The 20,436-nt window shown below is 41.1% G+C and overlaps 3 protein-coding genes and 1 non-coding gene across 8 annotated transcripts in view; 2 read left to right on the forward strand and 2 right to left on the reverse strand.

Annotated features, from left to right (window-relative positions):
* Positions 1 to 516: 516 nt before the first annotated feature.
* Positions 517 to 672, forward strand: LOC118017204. Its single transcript, XR_004681072.1, has one exon. It is a non-coding gene; the product is annotated as a U1 spliceosomal RNA (small nuclear RNA).
* A 2,688-nt stretch (positions 673 to 3,360) lies between these two features.
* AK6 (adenylate kinase 6) lies at positions 3,361 to 19,329 on the reverse strand. The gene is made up of 5 exons (XM_035014595.1): positions 19,183 to 19,329; positions 17,960 to 18,052; positions 7,317 to 7,375; positions 6,854 to 6,999; positions 3,361 to 3,631 (listed from the first exon to the last, which is right to left on the reverse strand). The coding sequence occupies exons 1-5, from the start codon at positions 19,208 to 19,210 to the stop codon at positions 3,439 to 3,441; spliced, it is 519 nt and encodes a 172-aa protein (XP_034870486.1). The 5' UTR covers positions 19,211 to 19,329; the 3' UTR covers positions 3,361 to 3,438.
* Positions 16,261 to 19,295, reverse strand: TAF9 (TATA-box binding protein associated factor 9). Of its 2 annotated transcripts, none has more exons than XM_035014593.1 (3): positions 19,183 to 19,295; positions 17,960 to 18,052; positions 16,261 to 17,219 (listed from the first exon to the last, which is right to left on the reverse strand). In XM_035014593.1, exon 3 carries the CDS (start codon positions 17,200 to 17,202, stop codon positions 16,405 to 16,407), a length of 798 nt encoding a protein of 265 aa, XP_034870484.1. In that variant the 5' UTR covers positions 17,203 to 17,219; positions 17,960 to 18,052; positions 19,183 to 19,295; the 3' UTR covers positions 16,261 to 16,404. The 2 variants fall into 2 exon arrangements, with proteins under 2 accessions (XP_034870484.1, XP_034870485.1); XM_035014594.1 differs by lacking the exon at positions 19,183 to 19,295 and adding an exon at positions 19,076 to 19,174.
* Positions 19,330 to 19,538: 209 nt separating the features above from the next.
* RAD17 (RAD17 checkpoint clamp loader component) overlaps positions 19,539 to 20,436 on the forward strand; it is a 34,015-nt gene continuing 33,117 nt past the window's right edge. The window contains exons 1-2 of one of the 4 annotated variants that reach the window (XM_035014588.1): positions 19,545 to 19,666; positions 19,977 to 20,020. Coding sequence is in view for 2 of the 4 variants with exons in the window: in XM_035014590.1 (XP_034870481.1) it covers positions 19,651 to 19,666 (16 nt within the window). In the remaining 2 variants the exon portion in view is untranslated. Of the gene's footprint in view, positions 20,021 to 20,436 lie in introns of all 4 variants that reach the window. The other 3 variants (XM_035014590.1, XM_035014587.1, XM_035014589.1) reach the window with 3 other exon arrangements.

A 20,436-nucleotide genomic window follows, 5' to 3' on the forward strand; every position in this document is an offset into this window, starting at 1 on the left:
TGGGACTTTCCACACTCCATAGGAAAGGATATATGTTTCTTGGCAGTTTTGACCCCTATCACTTTTTGTTAAAAACCAACAAATTTAGGGTGCCTGGATGGCTCAGTCGTTAAGCATCTGCCTTCGGCTCAGGTCATGATCCCGGGGTCCTGGGATGGAACCCTGCGTCGGGCTCCCTGCTCCGTGGGAAGCCTGCTTCTCCCTCTCCCACTCTCCCTGCTTGTGTTCCCTCTCTCGCTGTGTCTCTCTCTGTCAAATAAATAAATAAAATCTTAAAAAAAAAAAATTTAAATGTTGGTCAGGGATTGGTGGTAAGAAGAAATATAGATGAAGTGAGGCCAAACCCCTTTTTCAAAGCCCGCACAAGAATATATATACCAACGAGGGCGGGCAAAAGGAAAATAGTGGTTATGCATACACCTAAGCTTATTAAGGCACTCATGAGGAACTGAATAAATCTTACTAAGAAGTCTCATTTACAGAAATAGAAAATGATTAAAAATTTGATACACTTTTATACTAAACCTGGCAGGGGAGATACCATGATACCAGGTGGTTTTCCCAGCTCGTCCATTGCACTCCAGATGTGCTGACCCCTGCGATTTCCCCAAATGTGGCAAACTCAACTGCATAATTTGTGGTAGTGGGGGACTGTGTTCGTGCTCTCCCCTATTAAAAAACAGAAAGAAAAGAAAAAAGGAAAAAATTTAAAATTTGGTACACTTTATCTCTTTTTTTTTTTTTTTTAAGATTTATCTGAGAGAGATTGAGGGTGCACAAGTGGAAGGGAGGGGCAGAGGGAGAGGGAAAAGGAGAAGCAGACTCCCCGCTGAGCAGGGAGCCCGATGTGGGGTTCCATCACAGGACCCTGAGATCATGACCTGAGCTGAAGGCAGACACTTAAGTGACTGAGCCACCCAGGTGCCCCTCTCCTTAAGTTTGTTTTAAATTAGTCTATTTAATAAAAAAGTTAACAATTAGGTTTGAATAAAACCAAACAGTAAATGGGGCTATTTCTAAGACCTTATTAATTTTTTTTAAGGATTTTATTTATTTATTTGAGAGAAAGAGGAGAGAGAGCACAAGCAGGGGGAGGGCTAGAGGCAGAGGGAGAAGTAGGCTCCCAGCTAAGCAAGGAGCCTGATGCAAGACTCGATCCCAGCATCCTGGGATCATGACCCAAGCTAAGGCAGAGGCTTAACTGACTGAGCCACCCAGGCGTCCCTAAGACCTTCTTCAAATAACTGTAAGATGTTAAAGAATTGTTACTAGTTCACATGAAAACGTAGGACTGAAATTAGTAAGTATATTTACAAAATTCCCAAAAGGTGTATAGCTCCATATTAAACTCCCTAATAGATCATAATCTCCCTTCTGTTGAAGGAAAACCTTTATGATGAATCAATTTTAGTGTTAAGATAATTAGCAATCATTTGATAATTTAGTGAATCCCAGTAATGAAAAGAATACCGTCTTTTCAGACAGCCATTAGTATTACTAAAAATAGTAATCTCGGACTCTTAATCTACACTGGGTATAGAGATTACTTAAATAAAACTTAAAAAAAAAAAGATTAGGGATCCAAAGAAGATGTAGGAATGATACTCTTTTTTTTTTTTTTAAGATTTTATTTATTTATTTTGACAGACAGCGAGAGAGGGAACACAAGCAGGGGAAGTGGGAGAGGGAGAAGCAGGCTTCCCGCTGAGCAGGGAGCCCAATGCGGGGCTCGATCCCAGGACCCTGGGATCATAACCTGAGCTGAAGGCAGATGCTTAATGACTGAGCCACCCAGGTGCCCCATAGGAATCATATTCTAATAGGCATATGAAAAACAGCCCAGGGTGCATGGGTGGTTCAGTCAGTTAAGCCTCTGACTCCTGATTTTGCCTCAGGTCATGATCTCAGCGTTGTGAGATCCAGCTCAGCATCCGGCTCTGCTGGGCGTGGAGCCTGCTTGAGAATTTGTCTCGTGCTGCCCCTCCATCCCCCCACCTGCCCCAAAATGAACCAAAATGAAGACCACTGAAGACCAGAACGAAATACGACAATTTCATCCACAGGATGACTATTAGATATACAGTAGCAAGTGTTGGCAAGGGACGTGGAGAAATTAGATCCCTATTACATAGATGGTGGGAATGTAAAGTAATGCAACCACTTTGCAAAAACAGTTTGGTATTTCCTCAAAAAGTTAAACTCAGTTGCAGTATGACCCAGCAATTTCCCTGTATACCCGAGAGAATTGAAAACCTACATCCACAAAAAAACATGTACACGTATGTTCAGAGCATTATTCATAATACCCAGAATGGATACAACCCAATCATGTAACTGATGGAATGCATCAACAAAAGGTGGTACATACAGTGGAATATGATTTGATTATAAAAATGAGGTGCTGGTACAGGCTACGACATGGATGACTCTTAAAATATTATGCTAAGTCAGAGAAGCCAGGCACAAAAGACCACATAGTGTATGATTCCACTTATATGAAATGCCCAGAATATGCACATTCCATATAGACAAATCAGTGATTCCAAGGGGCTGAGAGAAGGGAAAAATGGGAAGTGACTGCTAATAGTACGGGACTTCTTTTGGGTGGGGTGATAAAATGTTATATATGGAATTAGATAGTAACAGTTAATGTGTGATGGCTGCACATTCTTGTGAGTATAATAAAAGCCAGTCAATTGTGCACTTTTAAATGGTGAGTTTTACCTTAATTTAAAAGAATAGGGAGGTCTGTATGTTCTGAGATGATACGCTCTCCATAACATATTAAATGAAAAAAACAAAACAAAACAGAACAGCATACACAGCATGCTTCCACATGCTTAAAGAAACTACCATACACAAACACACACTTCCCAGGCATAAAATCTCTTGAAAAGAGACACCGGAAACCAGCAACATTACTTCCTAATGGGAGGGGGGGGGTCTGGGTGGCTGAAGAATAGGGACGGCCTGGAAGGGAAACCTACCTTTCCAGGATACTCTTTTGTACCTTTTGGTTTTTATACAGAGTATAAGCATTACCACTTAATCATGTGTTTGTTTTTTTAAGAAATAAAAATGAAAAACTCTGATGTTTTATCCTTAGTCTTAAGTTTTATTTTAAGGGATCATCTTCATTTTCTTTTGTAACCAGCTTAGAAGATAGCCACCCATTTGGTCAGATTTATTTATTCTTCAGCAGTTGAAGCATTTAAGATGACAGTTTTTACTTTAAATCCTTAATGATACTATATATACTATACTTGAGAATGTTTTGCTTTCTCGTGGAGAAAAAAAGCCCAAACATAAACCTTTAGATTATCCATCTACTAGTCCTGCAGCACAATCTTAATAAGAAAGTTTTACTGATAACTGGACAATTTATTCATTATGGCAGGGATATAACAAGAGTGGTTGTAAAGTGGCCAGTCTTATAAGTCAGGAGCTATGATCCTTGATCCACTGCTCAATCCACTTCAATATCTGATTGATATTATCCTCTAGATCTTCTGGTTTATTGCTGGGCAGTTGATGTACTATTTCTTCCTTGTAGGATGCTAATGCTTCTTCATAAAGAACTTGAAAAATTTCACACTGAATATTTTCTTTTAGTTTCTTTTCATTATAACCCCTGGAAGGCAATGAGGAGAAAACAAAAAGCAAACTGAATGACATTAACTGGAAGTTTAGAAACATACTAGAAACTGGGCACTTTTAAATACATGAAAAATCATGCAAAAATACTTCTTGTAGTCTATTTACCTTGAGAAAATAAGACTGGCACCTGTAAATATGAGAGACTTTTTTGACAAGAGGGTTAAACTAAGGTCCAGTGTTTAGGTTTATCTTAATTTTCTCCCCACAATTCGTCATCCACTCAATTAGCAAACATATCTACATACCACAGATATTGAGCTTTGAAATAAGTCTATAGCTGTGGTCCTAGATTTCAAAAGCATTAGAGGAGCTAAGATATAGACAGATAAAATAACTAGATGGCATATAAAAATGAAATACTCATGGGGGTGCGCCTGGCTGGCTCAGTCAGTGGAGCATGTGACTCTTGATCTCGGGATTATAAGCCCCACATTGGATGCAGAGATTACTTAAAATCTATTTAAAAAATGGAATACTTATGATGGGAATACTATATATACTATATATATAATTGGGTACTTGATCATACAGATAGATCTATTTATGCTTTCCCAATTCCAAAGACATTTAAAGAAATTAACTTACATAATCTTTAGGCAGATATGTAAATTAGCCAATTAGCTAATGAAAAAGATAAAGAAAATATTCAAATTTAAATTAGTTCAACCTTGTAACAAGATTAAATTGAACTACTTAGAAGGTGATTAGCTTTATGAAAATACAACAGAATGGGAGAAAATTTTTGCACATCAAGTATCTGATAAGAGATTTGCATCTAAAATACAAAAAGAACTCTTATAACTTACTTAAAAAGAAAGAATAACCCAATAAAAAATTGGGCAAAGAATCTGAAGAGCTCTTTCTCCCAAGAAGACATACAAATGGACAGTAAGCAAATGAAAAAATGTTCAAAATCATAGTGATCAAGGAAATGCAAATCAAAACCACAATGAGATACTACTTTATATCCACTGGGAAGGCTACAATCAAAAAGACAGATAACCAGTGTTCTCAAGGATGTGGAAATACTAGAGGCTTCATACATTGCTCTTGGGAAGGTAAATTGGTGCAGCCACTCTGGAAAACAGTCTAACAGTTCCTCAAAAGGCTAAACACGTGTTACCATATCACCCAGCAGTCCCATTCTTAAATTCCATATCCAAGATAAATGAACACATAATGTCCACACAAAACCACAGGCACGGATATTCATAGCAGTATTATTTATAATAGCCAAAAATGGAAACAACCCAAACATCTATAATCTGATCAATGGATAAATAAAATATGGTATATCCATACGATGGAATAGTATTTGATAAAAAAAAGAAATGAAGTACTGATACATGCTGCAACACAGATGAACCCTGAAACATTATGCTAAATAAAAGCCACAAAAGACCACACACTGATTTCATTTATATAAAATGTCCAGAATAGGCAGATCCACAGAGATAGAAGGTAAATTACCAGTCGCCTAGGACTGGGGGACTGGGGATATATGGAGAGTGACGGCTAATGGGTACGGGTTTTGGGGGAGGAGGGGGACAATGAGCATTTTCTAAAATTGGTTGTAGTAATGGATGCATAATTCTGTGAACATACTAAAAACCACTGAATTGTATACTTCAAATGGGTACATTTTATGTATGTGAAATTATCTCAGTAAAGCTGTTTTTTTAAAGGTGATTACTTTGTAACTTTTTCAGTGGCTAAAAACAGAAGACTAGCTCTCATAGCTTTTTCAGACCTTGTCAGTCTGGCTATTTACATAAAACAGTGATTTTTTTTTTTAAGATTTTATTTTTAAGTAATCTCTACACCCAACCTGGGCTCTAACTTACAACCCCAAGAACAAGAGTCACATGCTGTGGGGCGCCTGGGTGGCTCAGTCGGTTAAGCGGCTGCCTTCAGCTCAGATCATGATCCCAGGGTCCTGGAATCGAGCCCCGCATCGGGCTCTCTGTTCAGCGGGGAGCCTGCTTCTCCCTCTCCCTATGCCCCTGCTTGTGTTCCTGCTCTCGCTGTCTCTCTCTCTCTCGAATAAATAAATAAAATCTTAAAAAAAAAGTCACATGCTGTACTGAGCCAGCCAGGTGTCCCAAAACACTAATTTTTAATAAAAATTTTAAATTGGCTTGAGAAAAGGATGTGTACCATTATGGTCTCTCTTCCCATTTAAAATACTTTTAATGGCTTTTCACTGCCAAAAGAAAGATGATTAAAGTTTTAGGTCTAGCTCCAACTCTCCCTTTGTATTTGCTACTATATTCCTTGGTGCAAGGATTTTGCAAGTATCCCACGCAGTGATGGTTAGTGACAGCTGACTACCACCGTCAGTGAGACCTTCAAATTCTAATCCTGAATTTAGGGGCAAACTTTTGGAGCTTTCCTCCTGAGATTGTCTTGTAAATCCTTGTAGAACCTCCATCTTTCCCAGCTTGAATCAAAAGACAGTGGAAAAACGTTTCCCATAAAAATTTTCTCTTTTTTGGTTATTCTGGATTAAGTCTGATGCCCTCTTGGAGGAACCAACTCAAATATATTTTAAAGGTGGTGAAATGTTGATTTATCATGTCCGTTTTTCATAAACTCTCCCATTCATGTTGAGGGGATAATGTGAGAGGGTAATGTTCAATCAGTAGTCAAGAGTATGTTCTTGGCTTGGCTGTTCTCCCAGCAAGGTTTTACATTAAGGAAAGAGCATGACTAAATAGGGTTGCTGTATAGTATATTTTACTGAATCAAACTGTCAATTGCAGTATTCATTTACTCAGTTATAAACTACTGCCTGTGTTTTACACATGAATCTTTTTCTTTTGGATTCAGAACATTGGTACCATATAGACATGGTTTATAATGAGAGACCAAAAATCACATTTTCAAATAGAATCCTTTATCATGGTAATACTGGCCAATTTCAGGAATCCGAATAAAGGTTTATATCATACTTTAAGAATTCAACGTTTTTGGGGCGCCTGGGTGGCTCAGTCGTTAAGCGTCTGCCTTCGGCTCAGGTCATGGTCCCAGGGTCCTGGGATCGAGCCCCGCATCGGGCTCCCTGCTCGGCGGGAAGCCTGCTTCTCCCTCCCCCACTCCCACTGCTTGTGTTCCCTCTCTCACTGCCTCTGTCAAATAAATAAATAAAATCTTAAAAAAAAAAGAAAAAAAGAATTCAACGTTTTTCCTTTCTTACCTTGTTTCAAGTCTTTTGTACAATACACTGTTATCTGCTTGCAGCACAAACACTATATGAAACCAGCGTTCAGGAAAGAAATCACAACCATGGTAATCAACAATAACTCCACCTTCGCTCATTTGGTTTTCTAATTCATCAACTACCTGTGAGAAAGGGAAAAAAAGAATGCTCCTTAAAAAAAATGAGGTCAACTTTCCTATTAAATTTTAAGAAGTATACTTTATAGGGGCACCTGGGTGGCTCAGTTGGTTATTGTCCAATATTTTATTTGGCTCAGGTCGTGGTCTCAGGGTTGTGAGATCAAGCCCCGTGTCAGGCTCCGTGCTGGACATGGAGCCTGCTTAAGATTCTCTCTCCCTCTCCCTCTGCTCCTGCCCCTCCCCTTGTGTTCTCTCTCTCTCTCTCTTTAAAAACAAACAAAAAAAGAAGTATACTTTATTAAAAAAAAAATTGTACTTACTCTGTCTTCATCTAAAATGGGGCATTCATACTCTTCATCATAGCCATCATACAACTGCCCTAAAAGAGATTTACATTGGCATATTAAAGTAAAGTAGTATTTTCTAAGTAACTCAGTAGTCTTCAATTAATTTTAGACACTAGGAGAGGAAATATATCATCAATTACTCTTTTAGAGACTGAAGTGGACTACAGTAGATGTCACATGGACACCAAATGCAAAGAGCAATACTGATAAATTAGAATTTTATCTGAAAGGAAACTTGGATAGCAATCTATCTGATACCAATTTTAGTTATCAAAATTGAAACCAACTGAAAAACAATTTCAGAATTTGTGGGGCTGTTAGAAGAGGATTGTATTTTATTTTTGTTGAGCTACTGTTTGGTGGGAAGAGGGGACACATGAATACAAACACACACATTAACAGCAGATTAAGTATCACATTTATAAGGCTAAGGAGATGGAATTTAGTAAAAGCAACAACAGATTCTTGTTTCTAAGAATGAGCCCTCTGTCACAGAGGTGACATCTCCGTGGGGACTGGGGAAGAAGAGTCAGAACCCAAGTGCTCCTGAACAGTGTTGTTACTTCTAGATTTCCAGTATTCCCCAAACCCACAGGTTAAATAAACATCTTACTTTAGGAAGCAAAACAAGAATGATGGGCAGTTTTAAAGAAGGCAGATTTAAATCTCACATTAGAATTTTCCAACAAATCAAAACTGCCTTTCAAAGATGTCTTGCTTTAGAAGGTGACACATAGGAGCACCTGGGTGGCTCAGTCGGTTAAGCATCTGCCTTCAGCTCAGGTCATGATCCCAGAGTCCTGGGATCCAGTCCTGCTTTGAGCTCCCCAAGCTCCCCAGGTTCCCTGCTCAGCAGGGAGTCTGCTTGTTCCTCTCCCTCTGCCCCTCCTCTCCACCCCTACTTGTGCTCCTGCTCTCTCCCACATAAATAAACATAATCCCACCCTCACCTGAATCTCTAAGAGACTGGTAAGAAGGCAGGCTTAGACCATCCTTTTAGCCATCTCTAAGAGCATGCTATAGTCTTCCTACATCTTTCCTTTGGGTATTTTTTTTTTTAAGATTTTATTTATTTCACAGAGAGAGACACAGTGAGAGAGGGAACACAAGCAGGGGGAGTGGGAGAGGGAGGAGCAGGCTTCCCCCTGAGCAGGAAGCCCGATGCGGGGCTCGATCCCAGGACTCTGGGATCATGACCTGAGCCGAAGGCAGACGCTTAACGACTGAGCCACCCAGGCGCCCCTCCTTTAGGTATTTTGGCAAAGGTTAGGGACACCTGGGTGGCTCAGTCGGTTAAGCATCCAACTTTTGATTTTGGTTCAGGTCATGATCTCAGGGTTGTGAGACTGAGCGCCTCGATAACAGGCTCCCTGCTCAGCAGGAAGCCTGCTTCTCCCTCTCCCACTCCCCCTGTTTATGTTCTTGCTCTCACTATCTCTCTTCTCTGTCAAATAAATAAATAAAATCTTTAAAAAAAAAAAAGAAAAATGTGCCATTCACAGATTTCCTCTACCATTTACTTCTAACCTGAAAAAATTTTAAGTGATAAAATGATAAAAAACATTCAACAATAAGGAAATACTTAAATCTCGGTTTTCTAATTTGATGAAATATAATTAAAGTAAATATTAAGGTAGTATTATGTAGTATAGACTAGGTTGTACATGATAAATACTTATAACACAAAGGATAAAACATAAAAAGCAGAATTCAAAGTTGTCTGCAACAGGGCCAAAGATTAGAAGAAAAACAAAAGATGGAAATAAATTAGGATTTGGAGTACTTTTTCTGTGTATTATTATTTTTTAAAGATTTTATTTATTTGAGAGAGAGAGACACACAGCTAGAGAGGGAACACAAGCAGGGGGAGTGGGAGAGGGAGAAGCAGGCTTCCTGCGGAGCAGGGAGCCCGATGCGGGGCTCAATCGCAGGACCCTGGGATCATGACCTGAGCCGAAGGTAGACGCCTAACAACTGAGCTACCCAGACGCCCCTTCTGTGTTATTTTTACAATGTAACAAAATCTAATACCTACTGCTGATTCTGTACTATGTTGGAATCTGAAGTAGATAAATACTGATGTTCCTTCACATTTTTTTATAGAAGATTTTATTTATTCATTTATTTGAGAGAGTGAGAGAGAGAGCACATGAGAGCGGGGAGGGTCAGAGGGAGAAGCAGACTCCCCGCTAAGCAGGGAGCCTGATGCGGGACTCGATCCCGGGACTCCAGGATCATGACCTGAGCCGAAGGCAGTCACTTAACCAACTGAGCCACCCAGGCGCCCTGTTCCTTCACATTTTAAACCCTTGACTTTTAGACTAGTGAAATCATTAAAAATATATGCTGTCAGCAATGTCCACAACAGCCAAACTGTGGAAAGAGCCAAGATGTCTATTGACAGAGGAATGGATAAAGAAGATGTGGTGTATATATATATATATATATATATACACACAATGGAATATTATGCAGCCATCAAAAGGAATGAAATCTTGCCATCTGCAATGATGTGGATGAAACTGGAGGGTATTATGCTGAGCAAAATAAGTCAATCAGAGAAAGACATGTATCATATGACCTCACTGATATGAGGAATTCTTAATCTCAGGAAACAAACACGGTTCCTGGCGTGGTGGGGGGTGGGAGGATGGGCTGGCTGGGTGATAGACATTGGGGAGGGTATGTGCTATGGTGAGCGCTGTGAATTGTGTAAGACTGTTGAATCTCAGAACTGTACCTCTGAAACAAATAATATATTTTATGTTAATAAAAAAAAGAAGAAGATAGAAGGAAGGGAAAAATGAAGGGGGGGGAAATCGAAGGGGAAAATGAACCATGAGAGACTATGGACTCCGAGGAACAAACTGAGGGTTCTAAAGGGGAGGCAGGTGGGGGAATGGGTTAGCCTGGTGATGGGTATTAAAGAGGGCACGTACTGCATGGAGCACTGGGTGTTATACGCAAACAATGAATCATGGAACACTATATCAAAAACTAATGTAATGTATGGTGATTAACATAACATAGTAAAAAAAAATACATGCTGTCAAAAATAAAGACAACTACTGCAATATTAACTTAGAATTAAAGTCTTTATACTGCAATGCTGAAATGCAGGATTTCTTAAATCATGTTAATGTAGTTTAGTAGTGTAATCCAAGCTTTCAAATGTTCACTTAAAAAAAAAAAACATTTATCAAATACCATGTATAAGTGTCTGTAGGGTTAATAAGGATTTAATAGTTAGCAAAATGACCAGGAAGGCAAACATTGTCTTTCCCTCAAAGAGTTTACAATAAAATGAGAGAGGACAGACAAGTAACCTAGAAATTATACTAGGATAATACTTTAATGTTTACGATTCCTGGTGTTTTAAGAGCAAAAGTATGGACACCTATTATGTTAGGAACATAAACATGGGATGTCAGGGGAGACTTCCTGGAGCAAGTGACTTAAGGGGAGACTTGAAGCAGTAACCGGAGGGAAAAAGTAGGGAGGACCATTTTCAACACAGAAAAAAGATATTCAAAGCCAGAGAGAATTAGGAGGGGAGGACCCAAGGGAGGGAAAGTCTCTTAGACTAGTTGGAAAATAGATGATAAAGGGTCAGGTAAATTGAGGCCAGATCAAAAAGAGCCTTAAAGGTTGCAGAGTTAGACTTTATCCCAAGGCAAAGTAAAATCATTAAAGCATTTTAATCATGAAATGACATGATCAATTACAAATATTTAAAAATAATTTTGATTTCTGTGTAGCGAATGAATTGAAAAGAAGCAAATCCAGAAGCAGGGACACCAGATCAAGGCTACTGCAGAATTTTAGATGACTGATTATTATAACCTGTACCACAGGGAATGGAGAAATGGATTCTAAACTTCATTTCAAATTTCCCCAAAAAAGGGAAAAATGTATGCTTTTAATTTTTTTTAACATATGCTACTTTAGAAAGTTTCAGTTGGAAGTCAAATTTAGAGTTGTATATGTATAGGGTCCTAATCTAGAAGAGATGAAAAGGCTTGAATTGATTAAACTACCAAAAGCTTAGAAAATTAATTTTCTCAACAAATTTTTATGATTTATTTAAAGTTAGGTTAGTTGCAGAAGAAAAATGATTGTGGGGCCAGTTAAATGGTAAGTTCTTACTTCAAAAGATCTTCCCAGCTGTTGTTAAACTATAAAATCATTACATTTTCTTTAACTGCCATCCTAGAATTTATACACTCACATGAAAGCTGTTATTTTTTTTTTTTAAGATTTTATTTATTTATTTGAGACAGAGAGAATGAGAGAGAGCATGAGAGGGAGGAGGGTCAGAGGGAGAAGCAGACCCCCTGCCGAGCAGGGAGCCTGATGCGGGACTCGATCCCGGGACTCCAGGATCATGACCTGAGCCGAAGACAGTCGGCTCTAACCAACTGAGCCACCCAGGCGCCCCGAAAGCTGTTATTTAATGATACTGGGATGCTAGCTATCTATTTTGGTGCTGTTGCCAATACTAAAACATTTTCAGATTTCTTACTTTATACAATTTTTTAAAAAGATTTTTATTTATTTGAGAGAGACAGAGGCCACAAGCAGTGAGGGGGGAGGAGCAGAAGGAGAAGCAGACTCCCTGTTAAGCAGGGAGCCCACTGTGGGGCTCAATCCCAGGACCCTGGAACCATGACCCAAACCGAAGGCAGACGCTTAACTGACTGAGCCACCCAGGTACCCCTAATTTTTTTTTTAAGTAGGCTCCATGCCCAACATGGGGCCTGAACTCAACCCTGAGATCAAGAGTTGCATTCTCTATCCACAGAGCCAGCCAGGTGACCTTCAGATTTCTTACTTTGGAAATATATTTATTTACTTCAATCCAACAAGAAGCTTATGTCTGTGACGCAACTAGTACAAGAAGTTAATTGGCTTGGAAGGATTGAGTACTTTAATACCTGACCTTTTTTTTTTTTTTTAAAGATTTTATTTATTTATTTGAGACAGAGAATGAGATAGAGCATGAGAGGGTGAAGCAGACTCCCTGCCGAGCAGGGAGCCCGATGGGGGACTCGATCCAGGGACTCCAGGATCATGACCTGAGCCGAAGGCAGTCGCTTAACCAACTGAGCCACCCAGGCGCCCAATACCTGACCTTTTATGTAGATAAAGCACAATGAAATCTACTTAGAAAAGTTAGCAACAAAATGTGACATTTGAGTGGGCCTTTTAAGGAAGAGCAGGGCACCTGGGTGGCTCAGTTGGTTAAGTGACTGCCTTTGGCTCAGGTCATGATCCTGGAGGCCTGGGATCAAGTCTGCTTCTCCCTCTGACCCTCCCCCCTCTCATGTGTGCTCTCTCTCTCTCATTCTCGCTCTCTCAAATGAATAAATAAATCTCTTAAAATAGAATAGCACATATAAAGACATGGAGGTCAATTTCCAGTATCTGAGGAACAGTAAGTGCGCTGTGCATAGACTGAAGGGGACTCAGGATGAGTGGCTGCAGGGAACGCTGAAGGCAAAGTATGACCGTTCATCATCTATATATTATGGAAGATGGACTTTATCAGAAAAAGTTCAAGTCTTATTTATTCCTTTTCCCTCTTTTTTTTTTTTTAAGATTTTTATTTATTTGAGAGAGAATGAGAGAGAGAGCACATGAGAGGGGGGAGGGTCAGAGGGAGAAGCAGACTCCCCGCCGAGCAGGGAGCCCGATGCGGGACTCGATCCCGGGACTCCAGGATCATGACCTGAGCCGAAGGCAGTCGCCCAACCAACTGAGCCACCCAGGCGCCCCCCCCCTTTTTTTTTAAAGGACAGTAATAAAGAGGGAAGGAAAAGATACTAAACAGTAGGAGATTCAGCAGAAATGGGCTTTAAAATGGGATGAGGATCATATTTAGGCAAACCATCAAGATTTACAGGGCAAATGCATCTGTGTAGTGTTTGAATTGTGTCTCTATGTGTGGGGAACAGGAATCACGAGTGGGCAAGTTCAGGTAGGACTTCAGAGCATGCGTTTTTTTTTTTTTAAGATTTTTAAAATTTATTTGAGAGAATGAGAGAGACAGAGAGAGAGCACATGAGATGGGGGAGGGTAAGAGGGAGAAGCAGACTCCCTGCCGAGCAGGGAGCCCAATGCGGTACTCAATCCAGAGAGACTCCAGGATCATGACCTGAGCCGAAGGCAGTCGCTTAACCAACTGAGCCACCCAGGCGCCCTCAGAGCATGTGCTTTTTAAGTCTATTAGTTTGGAGAGGTCTGGGAACTACCAAGGTGGCTACCTTTCGTAGGTGTCTTGGAGTTAGGCTCTTTTAAAAGGGAGTGACTGGTCCAGAGTGGATGAGATTACTAAAGGGAGGGGCAAAATTACAATATAGCTGCATTGAAATCGTGGGGAAAGAAGTATATGGGGGGGGGCGCCTGGGTGGCTCAGTTAAGCACCTGTCCAGCTGTGACCCCAGGATTAAGCCCCGCATAGGGTTCCCTGCTCAGCAGGGAGTCTGCTTCTCCCTCTGTCCCTCTCCTCCTCATGCTCTCTGTCTCTCTCAAATAAAATCTTTTAAAAAAAAGTATATGGTGCGAGGGAGAGGATCACATGCAGACTGGGAGACAGCAGTGCTGGAGGGGCCCATAGAGGTTCGTTTCAAAGCCTTCCAGTGGAGGGAAAAAACGGGATAAAGAGGTTAGAACCAGGATGGCAAACTTTTTCTGTAAAAGGCCAGACAGTAAATACTTCAGGCTTTGTGGGCTAGTCTTCAGCTAGTGTGGTTCCTATAAAAAACAGCAGCAGCCTGCCAACTCCTGGATTAGAAAAAGATCAAGATTTTAAGTGTTGAGGGCTCAGCTGTGCTTTACAACCAGTTTCCAATGGATCCAATGTTAATATAATACTTTGCCTAGACCTATGGGAATCCTGGGGTTTACGAACAGAGGCTGAAGACTGATAAACTTGTGGCAGGAAAATTAGGGGTGCTGGTAAGTGTAAGTAAGTGATTGCATATGGGAAAGGATATCAAGTGAGGAAGAATCTTGAGACTGGGAATAACAAGGGTAAGAAAAGCATCCTTAGCCACACCATATTTACGAATTCCAATAATTTTATTAAACTTAATTCCCCACCTAATTTTTCCTTCCTTGGTTCCAAATGGCCTACGAATGATCTCTTACATTCAACAGGATTACTAGAATGGCAATAAACTCCATTTAGACACATTTATTTAAAATCAGGGTGGCTTTTTGTCTTCTTTATACCAGGGTTTCATAATCTCAAATACTACTGACATTTTGAGCTTGATTTTATAGGAGTGGAGGGCTGTTCTGTGAATTGTGGGATATTCAATAGAATCCCTGACCTCAACCCCAGTCTTGACTATCAAATCTCCAGAAATTGCCAAATGTCCCCTGAAGGACAAAATCACACTTATCTCAGAACCACTGCTTTATAGATGTTTACATGGTTTCCCTTAAAATATATCACTATTTGAGAAAAATGAGGACAGGTGTCTCAGTATATTTTCTAGTTAAGATTTTGGCATATTTTCTAGTTAAGAATTTCAGATATTAAAAAAAAGATTTTTAGATATATTCAAATGGCATCTGGGGGGAAAAAAAACCAATCTAGCACATTATGAACAACCTTATAAAGAACCTCATCTAGGGGCGCCTGAGTGGCTCAATCAGTTAAGCATCTGCCTTCGGCTCAGGTCATGAGCCCAGGGTCCTGGGATCGAGGCCCGCCCCCCAATCCAGTTCCCTGCTCAGCGGGGAGCCTGCTTCTCCCTCTGCCCCTCCCCCTGCTTTGTGTGTGCACACTCTCTCTCAAATAGATAAATAAAATCTTTAAAAACCACAGAGGACATTTGGGACTATACGCAGTTAAGTGTACATACACTGGCTAACACAGTGTCGAGTACAAGTATGAAAGGAACCAAATGTCTAGTGTTACTGTTCCTCAGTACTATTCGTAGTAGGTTATATAGCAACTTTATTAAGTTTAAAAATGTTAAATTCAGTGGGTAAGATAAATTGGAAGACTGAAATTGACAACTATGTGACTCTGAAATCACTTGTCAGAGACTGTAAAGTTCAAAAGGCAAAGGAAGAAAACCAGATTTTATATAGGTATAAAATGGGAGACTGACTAGCCATGAAAACAGCAAGCAAATACCTAAGTTTTATTAACTATACTTAAATACCAGACCTGGATTAAAAACATGAGCGTGATACTGACTTAGAGTACCAAAAATATGACAAAGCTAAGACGTGCAAAAGTGAGCTGCAAAAAGGGATAATGGAAAAAAATTTTTAAAGTGGGGACATTCTGGGAGACACACCAAGGGTCCTTAAATATAACTAGAGATAGAAAAATAGCACCAAGGAAGAGGCTGAGTGACTGAAGAAGAGAAATCCAAACAGATGAAGTGGACTCTCCAAAAAAGAGACATGGTTAACACTTCAGCAATCTTAGAAATGGAGCCATAAGAGTGACTTATATACCAGAGATCATACTGTGATCCAAACATCTGAAGGGGCCCCTGGGTGGCTCAGTCAGTCAAGCGTCTGACTCTTGATCTGAGCTCAGGTCATGATCTCAGGGTCATGAGATCAAGCCCCACGTCGGGCTCTGCACTCAGCATGGAGTCTGCTACTCCCTCTTCCTCTGCTCCTCCTCACCACTCTGTCTGTCTTCGCTCCCTCTCAAATAAAATCTTAAAAGAAAAAAAAATAAACATCTGAAGACACTAGAAGTACCACTTTACTGTTTATGAACAGATCACAACTTCAAGTTGTTATTCCTGTTGTTGACACGTAAGAAAACTGCTTCTAAAAACATTACTGCCAAAGTACCGATGATCAAATTGATGAACATTTTTATTTTTACACTTAAAGGATGATGAATAACCATTACTAATCCTATTAAAGAAAACCCAACATCTCAAGCGGAAAGGATAACCATATTTACTCATTAAATGCCATTTAAGTTTTCTACAACACAACTTGAAAATACCCAGCATGCATGTTTAATCTCAGTACAATGGTTTCAAGACCAAGTATACATGTTACAAGCATCAAGGCTAGATTACAAATTATCATAGTCATCATCGTCATCATCATCGTCATCATCATCATCTTCTCGTTTTCTTTTCAATGCATTTGATGATTCATTGGCAGTATTTTGTGATGACACCATGTTAGTGGTAATAAGAATGTTTTTAGACCCAATTAATGATGGATTAATCAGAACATTCTGAACTGCGGATGTTGCAGGAATTGATGCTTTTACAGTTGGGGACTGTGAAGTGGGCATCTGTACTGTAAACCTTTGCCCTGTGAGGGACATTGGAGTCCCTACTTTAGTTGACACAGACATGGTTTGTGGGGTTGGTGTGCCAAGTGTGGGAGTACTTGGTCTGCTAGTAACTGAACCAACACTTAACCGTGGAACTGTTATTCTTCCCGCAGAAGTAGATGCCTTTTTTTGTAAAGACTTAAGTCTATAGTTTGGAGCAGTCAGGCAGTATCTATCAGGTGGCAACCTGGGGCCTGAATATGGCTTGATTAATGGCAAAGGAGTTTGATTTCTTTGCCTTGCAATATCTAATAAAAAATCTCTTGGGGGAGGAGAGGTAAAAGACTGATCAGCACGACACTGGATGGCCAATCGCACATCATCTGCATCAACAGTGGCTTTCTTAGCATGGCTTGAATAAATTTTTGCATCATCTAGAATTGTGGTCACATATCGGAAGGCAAACTCCAACATCTGATTTATAACTCTTGGCTCATATTCTGTAATCCCCATATCCTTCAGGATTTGTGCCATCATCTGTGCATCTTTCGGCATGCTCTTGGGAGAAGCCATCTTGCCAGACTCCATGATATCCGTTGATCAGACTTTAGATCATTTGAAAAAAATATGTACATTAGATCAAATCTGAAATAGTTACTTTAGTAGCAACTGTCAGGAACTTCAAAAATTTTAAATACTGTTAAGTTTTTGAAAATACATTTAAAATTGTTAAATGTTGTATTTTCTTAATTTAAAGAGGCACACTTAAAAGTTCCCTTTAAATTTATTGAATTTCTATCCTGTACAAATCATTACAGAATAAAAAAATGAAGACACAAATAAGGGAGTCATAAAAGACTGGGAGAAAACAAGGTAAAATAAAAACATTTATCACTTTAGAATAATGTGCAGTTGTGCGCAGGCATGAACTATCAAACGAAGCTAAGAAGAAACCATAGAACAAGTCATGTCCTACTGACTGAGTTCAAAATAATCTGTCCTTCCAGTGAGCTCTATACTCACCATCTCCACAAATATGCTTGGTACCATCCAAACCTTTATGTGTTTGCCCATCTCAAAAACATTCTCCCCAAGTCCCATCTCTTCATGGAAGCCTTCCCAATTATTACCATTCAGAAGAACTACTGGCCAACAAAGTGGGGCAGGATGGGGTAGAATGGTCAAAACAACCAAGACATAGTACTACATACATATTACGTTTTCTTTCTACCGGTTTCCAACAGAGCATAAATTCCTTAATGGCACTCTGTCTCTGCTTTTTGTACCCTCTCACAAGTATAGTACTAACATTCCATTACCTACTCAACGCCAGTGTATCCCTTACCTTCTCGAGCTAAATCACCCACATTAATGTATTTCAGTCCTGATCTTGATGCAAGTTCTTTGCCTAGCGTGGTTTTTCCAACCCCTGGTGTACCTGTAAGACAAGCCACAGATACTTGTTAGACTTTAGCCACCTATCTACCCCTTTTAAAGTTTTCAACAACTGAAATGAAAAATGTCCTAATTAGCAATTCTCTGTGAATTAATACACACTATAACCTAATCAAAAACTACTCAAAGCCTGTTGCATAACAGAATCTCACCAAGTGTATTTGATGTGTCAGGAGTGGGGCTTGGGGGATTCTGATACCAATTCGCAGACTGCCTGCCACCATAACAGATACTCCCAGAGTAACACTAGCCATCTCAAATTACCATCATCTGTTTGCTTTAATTTTTAAAAAGTTAAGAAATTACTGGGGCGCCTGGGTAGCTCAGTCGTTAAAAGTCTGCCTTCGGCTCAGGTCATGATCCCAGGATCCTGGGATCGAGCCCCGCATCGGGCTCCCTGCTCGGCGGGAAGCCTGCTTCTCCCTCTCCCACTCCTTGCGCTTATGTTCCCTCTCTCACTGTCTCTCTGTCAAATAAATAAATAGAATCTTTAAAAAAAATTAAGAAATTACTTATGGAAAAAATTTAACCACTACGAAAGACGGCTATCACCCCGGGAATTTTACAGTAAAAAAGCTTCTGATGCTAATTCAACAAACGTACACGGCAAGTTAATTACCCTACCCTATAAATATTCGAACCCTTTCACCCAAATGTGATTGTCAGATACAAAGGAAAATGAAATACAGCCCATGAAGGCCTAAGGACAAGGCGTCCAGCATTAAAAGACCTAGTAAGGGTCAGAGAGTAAATTACATTATCTCGCTAAAGTTCTACAGACAACCCTGCTAAATAAGAAATTAACAGAATTTTACAAACAAAAACCAGATTCCGAAAGATTCGGCAGTTTGCCAGAAAGGGGACCCGAACAGGTCTCCCTCTCTCCCCGAGCGGCCTCGGGCCAACAAAACCAACATTCCCCGCCCCCTACCCCGCCTCCCGCAACGGTCGGAGGAACCGGTCTCGAGGCCCCGACACCTGCCACGCCGCGCGGCCCCCCACTAGCCTCGAAACAGAACACCGAACGGCACCCCTTCAGGCGCCCGACGCCCCACGGCACTCCGCGCCCCCGGACTATCCCGCCGCCCAGCGCCTCCCCGCCGCGCGCCTGACCGGTGAGCAGGATGTTCGGAAGCAACATGGTCCTCACCGCGCTGGCTCCGGGCGTCCAGGCCCACGCGCTTTACGCACAACAGGGAGGAGCCGGAAGCGGCGAGCTGCGGCAAGCGCCAGTGGCCCCGGGGGCTTCGAGGCCTTGTGCGGCGCTCGCGGCCCGTCTCCACCGCCTAGTCACTGAGCAGTGGTTACCTGGCCTTCTATAGCACGCTTGCAGCGCAAGAGTCCAAGGCAGGGGCACAGGTCGGGTCCGCGCTTCGGGTCAGGCAATGCGGTAGATACCTAAGCCACTGGCGCCGTTGGCGGCCGCCCTTCTGCCTGTGTCGCCGAAGCGCCGACCGGCCTAGAAAGTCCCCGGGAGGCGGGACCTCCGAGAGGCTCGGCGCTGAGCCCGGGTAGGGCCGGGTGGTTGCCTTTCTGCTGGAGCAGAGCCTGGCTCCTTCGCTTCTCTCCGCCCACGAGGGGATGAAGCTCCCGGAAAGTAAGGCCGCCGCGGCTGCGGCTTTGGTCTGTGTATGTTCTAGAGACGCGAACCCATCTCTGCCTTAACGCCTCCCGAGCTCTCTTCGCTCCTCCTCCCGACCTGCCCATCCCATTTGGGGATAGAGGGTGGGGGTGCAGAATTCTGGCCTGGAGTCGGGACATGCGAGCTCCTCTCGCTGCGCTGATTGGTAGCATTACGTTGGACGAATGTCTGGGCTTAGTATCCCCAGTGCAGTGTGTGAGGGCGGGTGGTGGGTAGGCTAGAAGTCTTCTTGAAGGTCTTTTCTACCTCTGACGTCTCATTTCAGGAACCTGACATCATCCGGGACAGTTATCTTCTTTTTTAAAGGAGGTAATTGTCAGTCTTGTTTCTGAAGAGCGACTGCAGTCCTAACCGTAAAAAGTTTGCGTCTTTTATTTCGACCTGCCAACTATATTTAGTCAATAAGTGTTTTTTCCACCCATGTATCTCTTTGAATCTCCAAAGCAAAAATCTATTTAATGTGAATAGTTTGTGTGTGTGTGTACAATTTATTTTTTCGTGTATGGAGGCTTTTGCACGTTATATACCGTATGTGCATCCAAACCTTAAAAGTCCAATACACCTTCCAGTTTACAAGTTTGCGGACCTTAAAAAGCATTGCTTCGAGCTCACTTCAAACTGGTGAATTCACTAGTTTATGTAAACATTGGAGAGTTATTGAAGTCGGAAAAGAGTGTTGCCCCCAAATTTCCTAATATGTTCAAGTAAGGAAAAGAGTTACGAAG

The sequence above is a fragment of the Mirounga leonina genome, unplaced genomic scaffold, assembly GCF_011800145.1.
Source record: "Mirounga leonina isolate KUSES-001 unplaced genomic scaffold, KU_Mleo_1.0 Mir_168, whole genome shotgun sequence".
Taxonomy (NCBI): Eukaryota; Metazoa; Chordata; class Mammalia; order Carnivora; family Phocidae; genus Mirounga; species Mirounga leonina.